General features: G+C 41.5%; 1 protein-coding gene and 1 pseudogene across 2 annotated transcripts; both read right to left on the reverse strand.

Moving 5' to 3' along the window:
• Nucleotides 1-546: 546 nt before the first annotated feature.
• Nucleotides 547-1229, reverse strand: LOC308514103 (protein tyrosine phosphatase type IVA 1-like; annotated as a pseudogene). Its single transcript has 2 exons — nucleotides 1027-1229; nucleotides 547-801 (listed from the first exon to the last, which is right to left on the reverse strand). The product of its transcript is annotated as a protein tyrosine phosphatase type IVA 1-like (transcript).
• Nucleotides 1230-5055: 3826 nt separating this feature from the next.
• LOC308514285 (uncharacterized protein) lies at nucleotides 5056-5166 on the reverse strand (the record flags this gene model as incomplete). Its single annotated transcript, XM_081084374.1, has 1 exon — nucleotides 5056-5166. The coding sequence occupies one exon, from the start codon at nucleotides 5164-5166 to the stop codon at nucleotides 5056-5058; it is 111 nt and encodes a 36-aa protein (XP_080940500.1).
• Nucleotides 5167-14268: the final 9102 nt, after the last annotated feature.

Below are 14268 nucleotides of genomic sequence, written 5' to 3' on the forward strand. Positions count from 1 at the left end.
CCTGCCTGTCTACTGGCTTGATCACTGCCTAACCTCTCCCCTGCCAGCCTGATGGCCCCCAACTGCCCTACCATGCTGGCCTCATGTCCCCTAACCACCTCTGCCTCAGCCCCCACCACTATGGCTTTGTCTGGAAGGAAGTCAGACAGTTGGAATATATCCGGTCTCCCGGTCTAATTAGCATATTACCCTTAAATTAGTATAGATTGTGCTGGGTATTTTGGTACCTAATCTTTCTAATATCTTATATGCTGATAAAATTCTGGCATGGGATTAGATTTAAACACATAACTCAATACTGCATGATTTCAGGAAAAATCAATTGGTACAAATAATAAGCACTTTTTAAATGATGAACAGTAAGAATCTTTTGCTAAGTGTCAAAATTGGTTGATCATAACCCAAACATAGAGGTTGAAATTCGCTCAAGCTTGTGGCCTGATAAAACTTCTTTTCAATACTCCTGTAGAAGTTTCATTAGCCTGTATGACAAATTTGATCCTGTCTCAAGTTCCACTTCCAAAGCAATGTCATCAAGCACCCATTTTATTGAATGCAACAGTTATTTCTATGGCCATTGGAGTCTTTGAAACACAACCACATTTTAGGAGGATACTTCTCCAAATACAAAAATTGCTTGTTATTAAGAGCTCCATGCTGATTTTGTCTGATGAACTATACTGCATCTTCATATTTCATTCCAACTTTGATTAATGCTAGAGCAACAAGCACTGGAGCTCAAGGCCTGCAACACAATGAACAGCAATACAATCCAGTTTCTTCACAAAATTTAATTTTTAAAAAAATATATTTTTATTGATTTCAAAGAGGGAGATAGAGAGATAGGAAGCATCAATGATGAGAGAAAATCATTGATTGGCTGCCTCCTGCACACCCCACACTGGGGATTGAGCCTGCAACCCAGACAAGTGCCTTTGACCAAAATCGAACCCGGGACCCTTCAGTCCACAGGCTGATGGCCTATCCCGAGTCAAACTGGCTAGGACCAGAAAACTTAATGTTTACAAGATTTAACCAGTCATCAACAGTCTGGTTGGATGGTGGTGCACCATCATCAAAAGGCCAATCAAGAACATGGATGCCTTCTTAATCCACAAGAGTAGTGTCATAAATTGCTTCACATACTCATATATTGCAGTAACCCCATATTCCTCAAGTTCCTCTATAAATCTGTTTAAGGTTGGATTGTGTGTAATGAGAAATCTCATGTTCTTGTGTGGCACTTCCACAGAAGCTGGGTGGTTCGTTCAAGCCATGTTACTTAAAACACACTCAATAGGGTTATGAAATAACTTAAAAATTGAATACAGAAATGATGCAAAGAGATTCCAAATGGTGGCAGAGTAAGTGGAAGCTACATTGACACTCTCCCAGGAACAAAATGGAATTACAACTAAAATATAGAAAAACCATCCTGAATAATCAACTGAAGACTAGCTGGAGAGAACCATCATAACCAAGGGTGGAAAGTGGAGACCAGATGGAATCTGGTAGAAAGGGCGGAGGCGCAAAAGGGCTGGCTGGGCTCCCACAGACACCAGCTGAAGTTCTGGGGAGATATTTCAGCTGTGGGGGCTCCTACTGATAACTCTGGGGTCGAAACCCCAAGCTGTTCTCCCAGTCCAGAGCATCAGAACTGAGAAAAGTGCCCATATAACATCTGGATGTGAAAAACAGTGGGGTTTCTGTCTGTTAGGGAGAAACTTCTGGAAAGACAGACACCCTCTTGAAGGGCCAATGTACAAAATTTCATATGCAGCTACTCACTTTGGGCTCTGGCAGAGGGAGGGCATAGTGGACTAGAGTTCTGTAAGGAGGATCCAGGGTTGTGGGCTCTGGGGATAAAGCTCTGAGTGCAGTCACCTGGATTCTTATGCTGAATCATTCCCCCATACTGCATAGGACATCTTTCTCAAGCAGAACTTAATAATCCAGGCAGTTATTGCCTGGGGTGGGGGGAAACGGAAGGGGAAGCAATTTCCTCACCCTGTTGGAAAACCTTTCACCCCACCATATGGAGTTTATGCCTTCCTATAGTCTACAACCTGAGGTTCAGTAAGGGACTGAGAATAGCAATCAGTCTGCAGGCAGATGTGTATCTCTGGGGCCTTTGAGTCTTTGCCTGATCTGCTTCTGGACCTGGGGCTAGAAAAGCAGACCTTCGTGTATATCTTGGTCCTGTCAAAGCACACCCAGCCCCAGGAGAGGGAGCCACAAGCTGTGCATTGCTGATAGCTCCAACCAGGGTACTCAGGGCCAGTCACACACAGTTTCTCCCATTGTTCTGCACCAGGGACCCTCCAAAAAGACTGGGAGTCTTTAGGGTTTTCTATGTGTAATATCATGTCATCTATGAATACTGACAGTTTTATTTCCTCCTTTCCAATTTGGATGCCTTTTATGTTTTCTTCTTGTCTTATTGCTGTGGCTAGGACTTCCAGTACTATGTTGAATAAGAGTAGTTCTTAGGAGAAATGGTTTTAGTTTCGACCATTGAGTGTGATTTTGGATATAGATTTATTATATATATATGGTCTTTGTCATGTTGAGGTATGATTCCTCTGTTCCTACTTTGCTGAAAGTTTTCATTAAAAATGGATGAGATAGAGGAAGGTATAAACAAGTGAAAGAATATACCATGTTCAAAGATTGGTAAAATTAACATAATTAAGATGTCCAGACTACCCAAAGCAACCTATAGATTCAATGCAATCTCTATTAAAATACAATGACATATTACACAGATCTAGAACAAATAATTCAGACATTTATTTGGAACCAAAAAAAGACCCCAAATAGCCACACCAATCTTGAGAAAGATCAAAGTTGGAGGGATCTCAATACCAGATATAAAGTTATACTACAAAGCCACTGTAATCAAAACAGCCTGGTACTGGCACAGGAACAGGCATGTAGATCAATGGAACAGAACAGAGAACCCAGAAATCTACCCAAGCCATTATGCTTAATTATATTTGACAAAGGAGGCAAGAACATACAATGGAGTCAAGATGGTCTCTTCAATTAATGGTGCTGGGAAAATTAGACACTTACACCATAAAAAGAATAAACTCAAAACAGATAAAAAACTTAAATGTAAATAATGAAATCATAAAAATCCTAGAAGAAACCATAGACAGCAAAATCTCAGACATCCCTTATAGCAATATGTTTGCCGATTCATCTCCTAGAGCAGTGGTCGGCAAACCACAGCTCGCAAGCCACATGTGGCTCTTTGGCCCCTTGAGTGTGACTCTTCCACAAAATACCATGTGTAGGTGTGCGCATACAGTGCGAAGTTGACTAAAAACTTTAAGTAAAGTTTATTAAGTTAATTTTAGGGAACACTGTGGAGTGAAAGAAGATATAGTGTTGAGGACTGAGAAAGGTATGTTGAGATGGTTTGGACATATAAAGGAGATGAACGAAAGGAGATAGATGAAACAAGTATACAAGACGAGTGTGGATGGGAAAGTTGGAAGGGGTCGACCTCAGCGAACATACCTCAATCAGATTGAGGACATTTTTAGCAAAGGCCAGCTTAGGAGTACCCTAATTAAGTTAATAACAATGTACCTACCTAGATAGTTTAAGTTTAAAAAATTTGGCTCTCAAAAGAAATTTCAATCGTTGTACTGTTGATATTTGGCTCTGTTGGCTAATGAGTTTGCCGACCACTGTCCTAGGGCAAGGGAAACAAATGAGAACATAACGAATGAACTACATCAAAATAAAAAGCTTCTGCACAGCAAAAGAAACCATCATCAAAATGAAAAAGGAGCCCACTGAATGGGGGAACATATGTACCAATGATACATCTGATAAGAGGTTAATATCTAAAATATATAAGGCACTCATACGACTTAATAAAATGAAAACAAAATAATCCAATTAAAAAAATGGACAAAGGCCCTAAATAGACACTTCTTCAAAGTGGCATATAGATGGCCAAGAGGCATATGAAAAAAGGCTCCAAGTCACTACTCATCAGAGAGATGCAAATTAAAATAACAATAAGATATCACCTCACACCTGCCAGAATGGCTACCATCAACAAATGACAAGTGCTGGTGAGGATGTGAAGAAAAGGAAACCCAAGCACACAGCTGGTGGGGAGGCAGATTGATGCAGCCACTATGAAGAACAGTATGGAGTTTCCTCAAAAAATTAAATATGGAACTGCTATTTGACCTAGTAATCACACTTCTAGGAATATTTCCTCAGAAGCCTGAAACACCAATCAGAAAGAATAAATGCACCCCTATGTTCAGAGCACTGCAAGTGCCCATCAGTAGATGAGTGAATCAAAAACCTTTGTACAATTACACCATGGAATATTATGCAGCAGTAAAAAAAAAAAAATAAGGATCTCCTACCCTTTGAGACAGCATGGAGGGATTTGGAGAGTTTTATGCTAAATGAAATAAGCCAGTTAGAGAAGATAAGTATCACATGATCTCACTCATATGTAAAATGTAATGAACACAATAAATTGATGAACAAAATAGATGCAGAGACATAGAAGCATGGAACATACTGATGAATTTCAGAGGAAAGGTGGGGGTTGTTGGGTGGAGAGAAATTAAGCAAATGACTTATATGAATATATGTATAGTGTGGTGAAGGCCTGGTGGGAGGTGGAAGGTGGGAGGTGGGAGGTGGAGGTGGTCAATGGGGGAAATACAGGGACATCTGTAATACTTTCAACAAAAATACATTTAAAAAAATAAAGTATGCAAAGAAGCTGAGTCTACTTCAGTATATTTCACTTGAAATTCTCAGGCTTTGAGTATGGCTTTGGGAGTAATGAGAAATGAAATGAACCTTCTAACAATAAGCAGCAATTCTTCAATCCAGTATTACTAAAGCAATAGAAAGGAAGTGCACTCAGGTGTACCCCAGGTGAGAACTCTTACAAAATGCTCTGCAGACTTCAATTCAACACTTCTGTGTCCAGGTTAACCACTCATATGGGGGCTTCTTGTTGGTGCAGTAATGAATTTCTATAGTTCACTTGTCTGCATAGAGGTCATACTATGCCTGGCAACAATCTCCACTGCTCTTCAGAAATTCCATACATGTGTGACCAAGAACACCACAGAACTGAGGAACACGTTTACTCATTGAATATTGTTGTCTGATCATGACGCTGGTCTGAGGTGGTGGCACCACAGCAGACATGGCTGTGGTTGCAGGACAGGGGGATACAGTGGTCTTGGTGGGGTGGCTTTGCAGAAAGCAGTAGGGACACCAGACTCTACCATGACTGGTAATTCAGTGTGAATATTACAATAAGCTGACTACACTATCCAAAAAAGAAAAATCTTGTTGGAATTTTGACTTGAGTGTATTAAATCTTTAGATTAATCCGGTGAAACTGACTTCTCTATAATATTGATTTTTGCCATCCATTCATGAATAATGTGTTTGCAAGGTGTGTGTGTGTGTGTGTGTGTGTGTGTGTGTGTGTGTGTATCCCTCATTTATCTTACAAGTTTAAGAATGGTTTCCATAAAAATCTTGCATGTGTTTTGTTAGATTTATATCTGAGTACTTTAGATATTTTTGATACATTTTAGGATGAGATCATTATATTATCTAATTGCTGGTATATGGGAATGCTATGTATAAATTTGTTAGTCTGAGATTTAATTCAGGGAACTTTCTGAACACTAATATTATTAATGATTCAAATATTTTCTTAGATTAATTTATTTATAGATAACATCATTTGAAACAAATTTTATTTCATCTTTTGCAATCCTTATATTTCCATTTTTTTTCCTTTTGTCTTATTACACTGTCTACAATAAAAGTTGAATAGTACAAAAGAAGCTATTCCTCTCTTAGCCCTGACATTAAAGAAAGTGCTTCTAATCTCTTACCATTAAGCATGACATTTCTTTAATTCCTATTGTTTAAAGTATTACATATTGTATTACATATGTCTCCTTTTTTCTCCACTGACTTCTCCCCAGCCATTCCTATCCCCTAGCACAGTAGTCGGCAAACTTATTAGTCAACAGAGCCAAATATCAACAATACAACGATTGAAATTTCTTTTGAGAGCCAAATTTTTTAAACTTAAACTATATAGGTAGGTACATTGTTATTAACTTAATTAGGGTACTCCTAAGATGGCCTTTGCTAAAAATGTCCTCAATCTGATTGAGGTACGCTCACTGAGGTCAACCCCTTCCAACTCCCCCATCCACACTCATCTTGTATACTTGTTTCATCTATCTCCTTTTGTTCATCTTCTCTATATGTCCAAACCATCTCAACATACCTTTCTCAATCCTCAACACTACATCTTCTTTCACTCCACAACGTTCCCTAAAATTAACTTAATAAACTTTACTTAAAGTTTTAAGTCAACTTCGCACTGTACCACCCGCACGTGGTATTTTGTGGAAGAGCCACACACAAGGGGCCACCATTTTTTAATCCACTCATCTGCTGATGGGCACTTAGGCTGTTTCCAATTCTTAGCTATTGTAAATTGTGCTGCTATGAACAAGGGGGTGCATATATCCTTTCTGATTAGTGTTCCTGATTTCTTGGGATATATTCCTAGGAGTGGGATTAATGGGTCAAATGGGAGTTCCATTTTTAATTTTTTTAGTAAACTCCATACTGTTTTCCACAGTGGCTATACCAGTCTGCATTCCCACCAGCAGTGAACAAGGGTTCCTTTTTCTCCACATCCTCTCCAGCACTTGTTATTTGTTGATTTGTTGATGATAGCCATTATGAAAAGTGTGAGATGGTATCTCATTGTTGTTTTGATTTGCATCTCTCAGATGATTAGTGACTTTGAGTATGTTTACATATGTCTTGTGGCCTTCTGTATGTTCACTTTCGAAAGTGTCTATTTAAGTCATTTGCCCATTTTTTGATTGGATTGTTTATCTTCCTTTTGTTATGTTGTATGAGTTCCCTATAAACTTTGGAGATTAGGTCCTTATAGGTTATATCCTTGGCAAATATGTTCTTCCATGCAGTGAGTTTTCTTGTTGTTTTGTTGATGGTTTCTTTTGCTGTGCAGAAGCCTTTTATTTTGATTTAGTCCCATTTGTTTATTTTATCCTTAGTTTCCATTTCCCAGGAGCTCTATCGATAAAGATACTGCTATGACATATGTCTGATATTTTGCTGCCTATGGATTCTCCTAAGATTTTTATGGTTTCCCATCTTCCATTTAAGTTCTTTATCCATTTTGAGTTTGTTTTTGTGTATGGTGTAAATTGGTGGTCTAATTTCATTTTTTTTGCATGTATTTGTCCAATTTTCCCAACAGCATTTATTGAAGAGACTGTCTTGACTCCATTGTATGCTTTTGCCTCCTTTGCCAAATATTAATTGAGCATAATGGCTTTGGTTGATTTCTGGGTTCTCTGTTCTGTACCATTGGTCTATATGTCTGTTCTTGTGCCAGTACCAGGCAGTTTTCAGAACAGTGGCTTTGTAATATAACTTTATATCTGGTTTGGTGATCCCTCCAGCATGACATTTCTTGTAATGTATTGGCAGATACCTTTTTTAAGGTTAAGGAAGTCATTTTCTTTTATAGACAACTATGAATTTTTACTTTAAATTGGGAATAAAATTTTCATGTACTTTCTCTACATCTATTTAATTATTTTTACTTTTTTTATTCAGTTCATATTACAGTGCCAATGAACAATTTTACAGAGATTAAACTATTATTTCATTCATTTGGTACATGTTTCAGTTGTTGTATTTACTGTTCTAATATTTTATTATTTTTTTACCTATGGTAATTTATATATATAAAGAGCCAGGGGCCATCACAACCAAACAGATGACCGAACAGATGACCGAACAGGCTGAGTGAGGTGACCAGGCCATCAGGGGGGTTAGTGAGGGACAACCAAACAACTGAACAGCAGGCTGTGTGAGGCGACAAGGCCGGCGGGGGGTGGGGGAGGACAGTGAGGGGCAAACAAACAACCAAACATCAGGCTGCGTGGGGCGACCAGGCTGGGTGGGTGGGGGGAAGTGAGGGATGACCAGGCCAGCAGAGGGGGCCAGTGAGGGGTGACCAGGCCAGCAGGAGGGGCATTTGGGGGCCACCAGGCCAGCAGTTGGGGGAAGAGGGGCAACCAGGCTGGCAGAGGGAGGCAGTGAGGGGCAACCAGGCCAGCGGGGAGGGAGGGCAGTTGGAGGTGACCAGGTCGGCAGGGGAGTTCAGTTAAGGGCAACCCAGCCAGCAGAGGGGGGCAGTGAGGGGTGACAAGGATGGCAGAGGGGCAGTTGGGGGCGACCAGGCCAGCAGGGGTAGCAGTTGGGGGCAACCAGGCCTGCAGGGGGGGGCAGTTGGGGGCGACCAGGCCAGCAGGCTGAGGCAGTTAGGGGTGATCAGGCTGGCAAGGGGGCCAGTAGGGGAGATCAGGCAGGCAAGCAGGTGAGCAGTTAGGAGCCAGCAGTCCCAAATTGTGAGAGAGATGTCTGACTGCCATTTTAGCCCCATACTCAGGATCAGGCCTAAACCGGCAGTCAGATATCCCCCAAAGGTTCCTGGATTGGAGAGGGTGCAGGCTGGGCTGAGAGGACTCACTCCCCATGCACAAATTTTGTGCAACAGGCCTCTAGTAACATAATAAAAATATTGGCCCACAATTTCCCTTTCTTATGTTGCCCTACCCATGTTTGGTAATGTATAGTTCTGATGGGGTGTGGAGTATAGGATTTCTTATATGATTTTTTGTTTGGAAGCTTTATGTATTTAACTATAGTTATATATTTGTTTTAATTTATCAGCATAAGATATTTTCATCAACATATGATTCATGTCTTTCATTCTGGAAAATTTCTTGCCATTATATCTTAGATTAGAATATTGCCGAACCGGTTTGGCTCAGTGGATAGAGCATCGGCCTGCGGACTCAGGGGTCCCAGGTTCGATTCCGGTCAAGGGCATGTACCTTGGTTGTGGGCACATCCCCACTAGGGGGCGTGCAGGAGGCAGCTGATCAATCTCTCTCATCCATGTTTCTGGCTCTCTATCCCTCTCCTTTCTGCTCTGTAAAAAAAATCAATAAAATATATTTAAAAAAAAAAAAAGAATATTGTCTTATACATTTTTTCTCTTCTCCTTCAGAACTCCAATCTGGTTATTATCATTCTATTCCCCATGCCTTTTGAAGCTTCATATGCCCCATATCTTTATCTGTGCACTGACTTAAAGTTAATTTTTCAGGTCAATTTTCCAGTTCATAACTTTTCCATTCAGTTGTGTCAAATATGCTATTTAATACTTTTTTTATGTCATTCAATGACTTTTTAAAAAATTTTCTTGAAGTTATGTTTTAAAATTCTGTTTATACATTATTTTCATGGTATTATGTTCATTATTTATCATATTTATTTTATTTCCCCCCCTCACTGCTTGTTGACATGGTTATATTCTTATTTCATGCAGCTGTTTTTCAAGGCAGGCTCATAGAAAAATCTTTGTCATAGCATTCTTATGGAGTTATATTATTATCATAACATTATCAGGGGTATTATTAATCAGGACCTTTTTATTTATTTCATAAGTCTGAACTTCTACACCAAATGTCTTGTGGGTAGTACAAAAATTGATTTTGAAAATATTTGTTGAGCCTCCTTGTTGTTTCAACATCTCACAAAACTCCGGGTACCTTCTCTGGTCCAGTGGGGAGGATCTCTCTAATCTTCTTTCATTAAGAAGACAGCTCTTCCAAAGTCATGACCTTATACAGGGGCACCATTTTTGTCCCCTTTCCTTGCATATGTCCATTGCCAGGCCTTTGACCCTGCATGAGCAATAAAATCTCAGGCCCTGGCATTTGGGCCTGAAATTGAGCCTAATATCCTGAAAGCTAACTCAGTGTGGGTTTATTTCTCAGGCTTTGAGTTGCTTCTTTGCTTCTAGAAACTGAAGCTTTCCATTATTCCTTTCAAGACCAAATAGATAGCCCTAACTGGTTTGGCTCAGTGGATAGAGCGTCAGCTTGCAGACTGAAGGGTCCCAGGTTCGATTCCGGTCAAGGGCATGTACCTTGGTTACGGGCATATCCCCAGTAGGGAGTGTGCAGGTGCAGGAAGCAGCTGATCAAAGTTTCTCTTTCGTCGATGTTTCTAACTCTCTATCCCTCTCCCTTCCTCTCTGTAAAAAATCAATAAAATATATTTTTAAAAAGACTAAATGATGATAAATAGATAGAAGAAAGATAGATGGATGACATATGCAGTGTATATGTTAAAGGCACGGACAGTGAGTACACTTTATCCTATTCTGGCGTACTGCTGGAACCAGATGTCTGCAGCACTTTATCCTCAACTGTCTTCCCTAGCTCTTTTCATTTGTAACCTGTCAGGTGTACCTGGGCATTTTTACCACTACAAAGGCAGTGTGGTGAAGGCCCTGAATAATAAAGATAGGGACTATAAAGCACATGCTTACATCTGCTTTACACAAGTTAAGAAGAGGCTGATTCACAACAGAGACCAACACAACTTTGCTGCTTTATTGAAACCTTTGGCACGTCCTAGCCTTCTCTACTGTCATTAATAATAGGCCAACAAGTCAAGTAGCTTTGGCTCTGCCCTAATGCAACCCGAAGCAGGATGTCCCGGAGTACTCTTAAAATGGTCTGTAAAAATGTCAGCTATGTTTTGAATACTCATAGGATTAAGGTTGTTTGGCTGAATTTCAAAATGTATTTTAGATTTTAAAGTATGTTTTCATAAGGAAATAAACACAGTTCAATTACATTTCAAATCTTGATTTATTTTTATCAAGTATACTTCATTTATCCGAAGCTTGTTCTATTTTTCACTCATTTGTATTAGGAACCCAACACAGAGGAAACTGGCTTTGCTTCAGATGTCTTTGTCTGTCAGTGGGAAAACAGTCAGCAGGATATTCAAAGGACATCAACAATTTCTGAAGCACCAAAAGGGACTTTTGTAATGATTTTAAATTTTCTACAGATTTTCCCTTAATGGTTGTAAATATGCTTTAAAAACCATGTGAATTGTATCACAGTAGTTCAGGGGGAATGTTTGCTTATTTGTCAGCTGTGATATTCCTATAAACAATAGGTCCCCATGAGAAAGCCAGATTCCCAATGTGGTTGACTAATAGTTTGTTGTATTTGCCAAATTGGAGAGTTTGGCAATGTTATAGTCCTCTCTCTGATGGGAACTATTTCTTCCTTCTAACATAATGAAATTATTTCAGAGTTATAAGTAAAATCAACAACAAGGGGCTTGCTTTGGGCCTCACAGTTTAAGAGACTTTTGGGTCCTGTGTCTTTATTATGTTGCTGGGTCCTGTATTTATTGCCTACTGAGTTAAAAATCTATGGTTAAAGCTCACCCAACATAAAAGAATCAGAGGAAAACAGAAGAATGTAAGGATTCTACTAGGGACATTTGCCTACACATGACACCGTTGATTTTCTTGGTTTCATTAAAATATTACTAGCTTTATATTTCCTCTTGATGGATATCTAAGCATATTCAATTTGGGGTTAGATGGGATGATGTTAATTATTAAATAGTGTTTTTTAAGAACAAGACCCTAGTTTAGACACTTTCACAAGCAATGTGTTATTTAATACCAACATACTCCTTTTGCAGGAGTATGAAGAAAACATCAATCCAAAGCCATTACTTTTATGGCCAATTCCATTATCTCTTCTCTTATAATTTGCCTGCACTTCTTCTTTGCCTCTCATCCCTTAATTCTAAAGTCCTCATTCACACCTTGGTTGGAACACACACATCAAGCGGCTTTGACACTCCGGTGCAATTACCAGTGATGCATTTGCCTCGATGCAAATGTCAGAATACAGCAGCAGAAAGGTTACCTCCCTGCACTGCGGGCATAATCACTCTGCAAAGTGCCAGCGCTCTGTTCACACCATGTTCCTTCAGAGCAGATCCAGAGAGGTTTCTCGCATCAGTCACAGAAACGGACCCCTCAATCTGTGTCTCCTGGGACAGTCACACTAATTGCCAATTCCAGGTTTTGTTTTCTCTGGATGCTCAGGAAGGAAACTCACCCGTGGAAACCTGGGGAGAGGTCTGACTTTGCAGGACCCATTATAGAAGGGTTTTCATGTCCTGTCTGGTAAAGAGTGGGCAGTCATCTCAGTGGTGCGCCAGGGGAAAAGTGCCAACTGGATTCGTTATGAATGTCTGGGATCCCTATCTCTTCCAGCCTCAGAAGAACTCATCTCTTTGTCCCTGTCTTGAATGATCCCATTAAGGAGAAGAACAGGTGAGGGAAGAGGCACTTCTGGGAGCTCTGGGAGAGAGTGGGAGGCAGGGAAACACAGAGGAAGAGGGAGGAGATGCTGGAGAGCAGTGTTTCAGCCCGGGTTGTGGTTGCTGTGATCGCTCCTTTCACCGTTTTGAGGAGGAGGTAGGCACACACATGCTGGCTCTCTCTCCAGCGCAGCTGGGGCCTTTATGAAATCACTGCAGAGGCAGGGGCGGCAGGCACTATTTTTATCTCCAAATTGATTCAGCTGCAGTCGCTGCTCTGCCTCTGACTTCACTGCTGCGGGCCCTCCCCCTAGCTGTCCCCACTCACTGCTTCCGCCTGATTTGGAGACTTATCTTCAGCGCCAAGCTACTCCCCTCCCTGCGGGCCCTTGCTGGTAGTGGCAGGCACAGACCAGACTGCAGGCTCTGATAGTTCTCAGATGCCTGGGCCTGGCCAGTGTCTAATTGCTCACCCTCCAATTTCCCCTACCCTTGGGAACAGGGTTCCACAAAGAAATGTCATCAATTGAAATGCTTTGTGCCTGAACATGTGTCCCATCTAACGAAGGTTTATGCGTTCAGACGTTATTCTTAAGAAGAAAGGGCATGTACACGCTGGGCTTTTCATCTCCTTCCTCAGCTGATGGGGCCCCTTCCTGATGCTCCTGGAGAGGCTGACTGGCCTGAAAGGACTGGCAGAGATTTCTCTGTTTGGGGAGGCAAAGAAACGGGGCAGGACATGCCACCGTTGTTTTTGTTTTGTGTGTGATATTTGGAGTTGCCCCTCCCTTCCCTTCTCTTCTCCCTGAAATATTGGGAGCTCCTCCAACCCAGATAGTTTTCTAGTTCTATCTCCATCCCCTGTGCGTAGCAAATAGAGTCGGTTCTCAGAAAATTTGTTACAGTGAAATCACTGAGGGTGGGCTTAAGTACAAAAACAACAACAACAAAACAACAAAAAATCACAACAACAACAAATGGGATCCACTTAAAAGAGAAGCATAAAGAGAATTTAGTATAACCACCAGGGCTGAGGTAGGCTGCATGAATGATGCCCCCTGGAGTTTGGCATGCATCCCAGATCACCACCAGATGGAAGAGAAAACAGCTGCATGCCATGTACATATTCCTGAAGAGAAAACTTCTTGGAGACCCTCAGATCATATCTCATGGGTGACTTTAAACTCGGAGTCTGGGAAGAAGAGCACTGATCAAGCCAACTCACGATCGCTCGATGTTCTCTACATTCTAATTGAGTGGTTTGTTAATTAACTTACTGATGCTAAAGTTTCCTGCCTATCCTATATAGTCCTATATAATAAAAGGCTAATATGCAAATCGACCAATCAGGCAGGAGAACGATTAGTCGCTATGACACACACTGACCACCAGGGGGTAGACCAGCCGTGGGCAAACTACGGCCCGCGGGCCGGGTCCGGCCCGTTCAGCTGTTCTATCCGGCCCGCGGAGCCGAAAGAGCGGAGGGTTCTCTTGCTCTCCCCTCCACTCCTTCACCAGCAGCAGTGTTAACATGGCAACGTCGGGAAACACAGCCACAGCTCCTTCTTCTGAGTCCAGTTTAAGAACCCATTGTGGTCCTCGAGTCAAAAAGTTTGCCCACCCCTGGGGTAGATGCTTAACGCAGGAGCTGCCCCTGGTGGTCAGTGCCCTTCCACAGGGGGAACGTCGCTCAGCCAGAAGCCCTGAGCCAGGCTCACTGCTGGCAAGTGCAGCAGTGGTGGCAGGAGCCTCTCCCGAGGGGAGCGGGCCTGAGCCATCAGTTGGACATCCACTGAGGGCTCCTGGACTGCGAGAGGGCACAGGCTGGGCTGAGGACCCCCCCTCCCGAGTGCACAAATTCCATGCACCGGGTCTCTAGTAAAGATATAATATGCAAATTATCGTTATGCCGTGAAATGTAATGACTGACAGCGTAAGGAGGGTTCATAGATCAGCAGAAGGGTGGGGCAGCGAGCTACAAGC

Source organism: Myotis nattereri (genome assembly GCF_964212035.1).
Source record: "Myotis nattereri genome assembly, chromosome: 2".
In the NCBI taxonomy this organism is placed as follows: domain Eukaryota; kingdom Metazoa; phylum Chordata; class Mammalia; order Chiroptera; family Vespertilionidae; genus Myotis; species Myotis nattereri.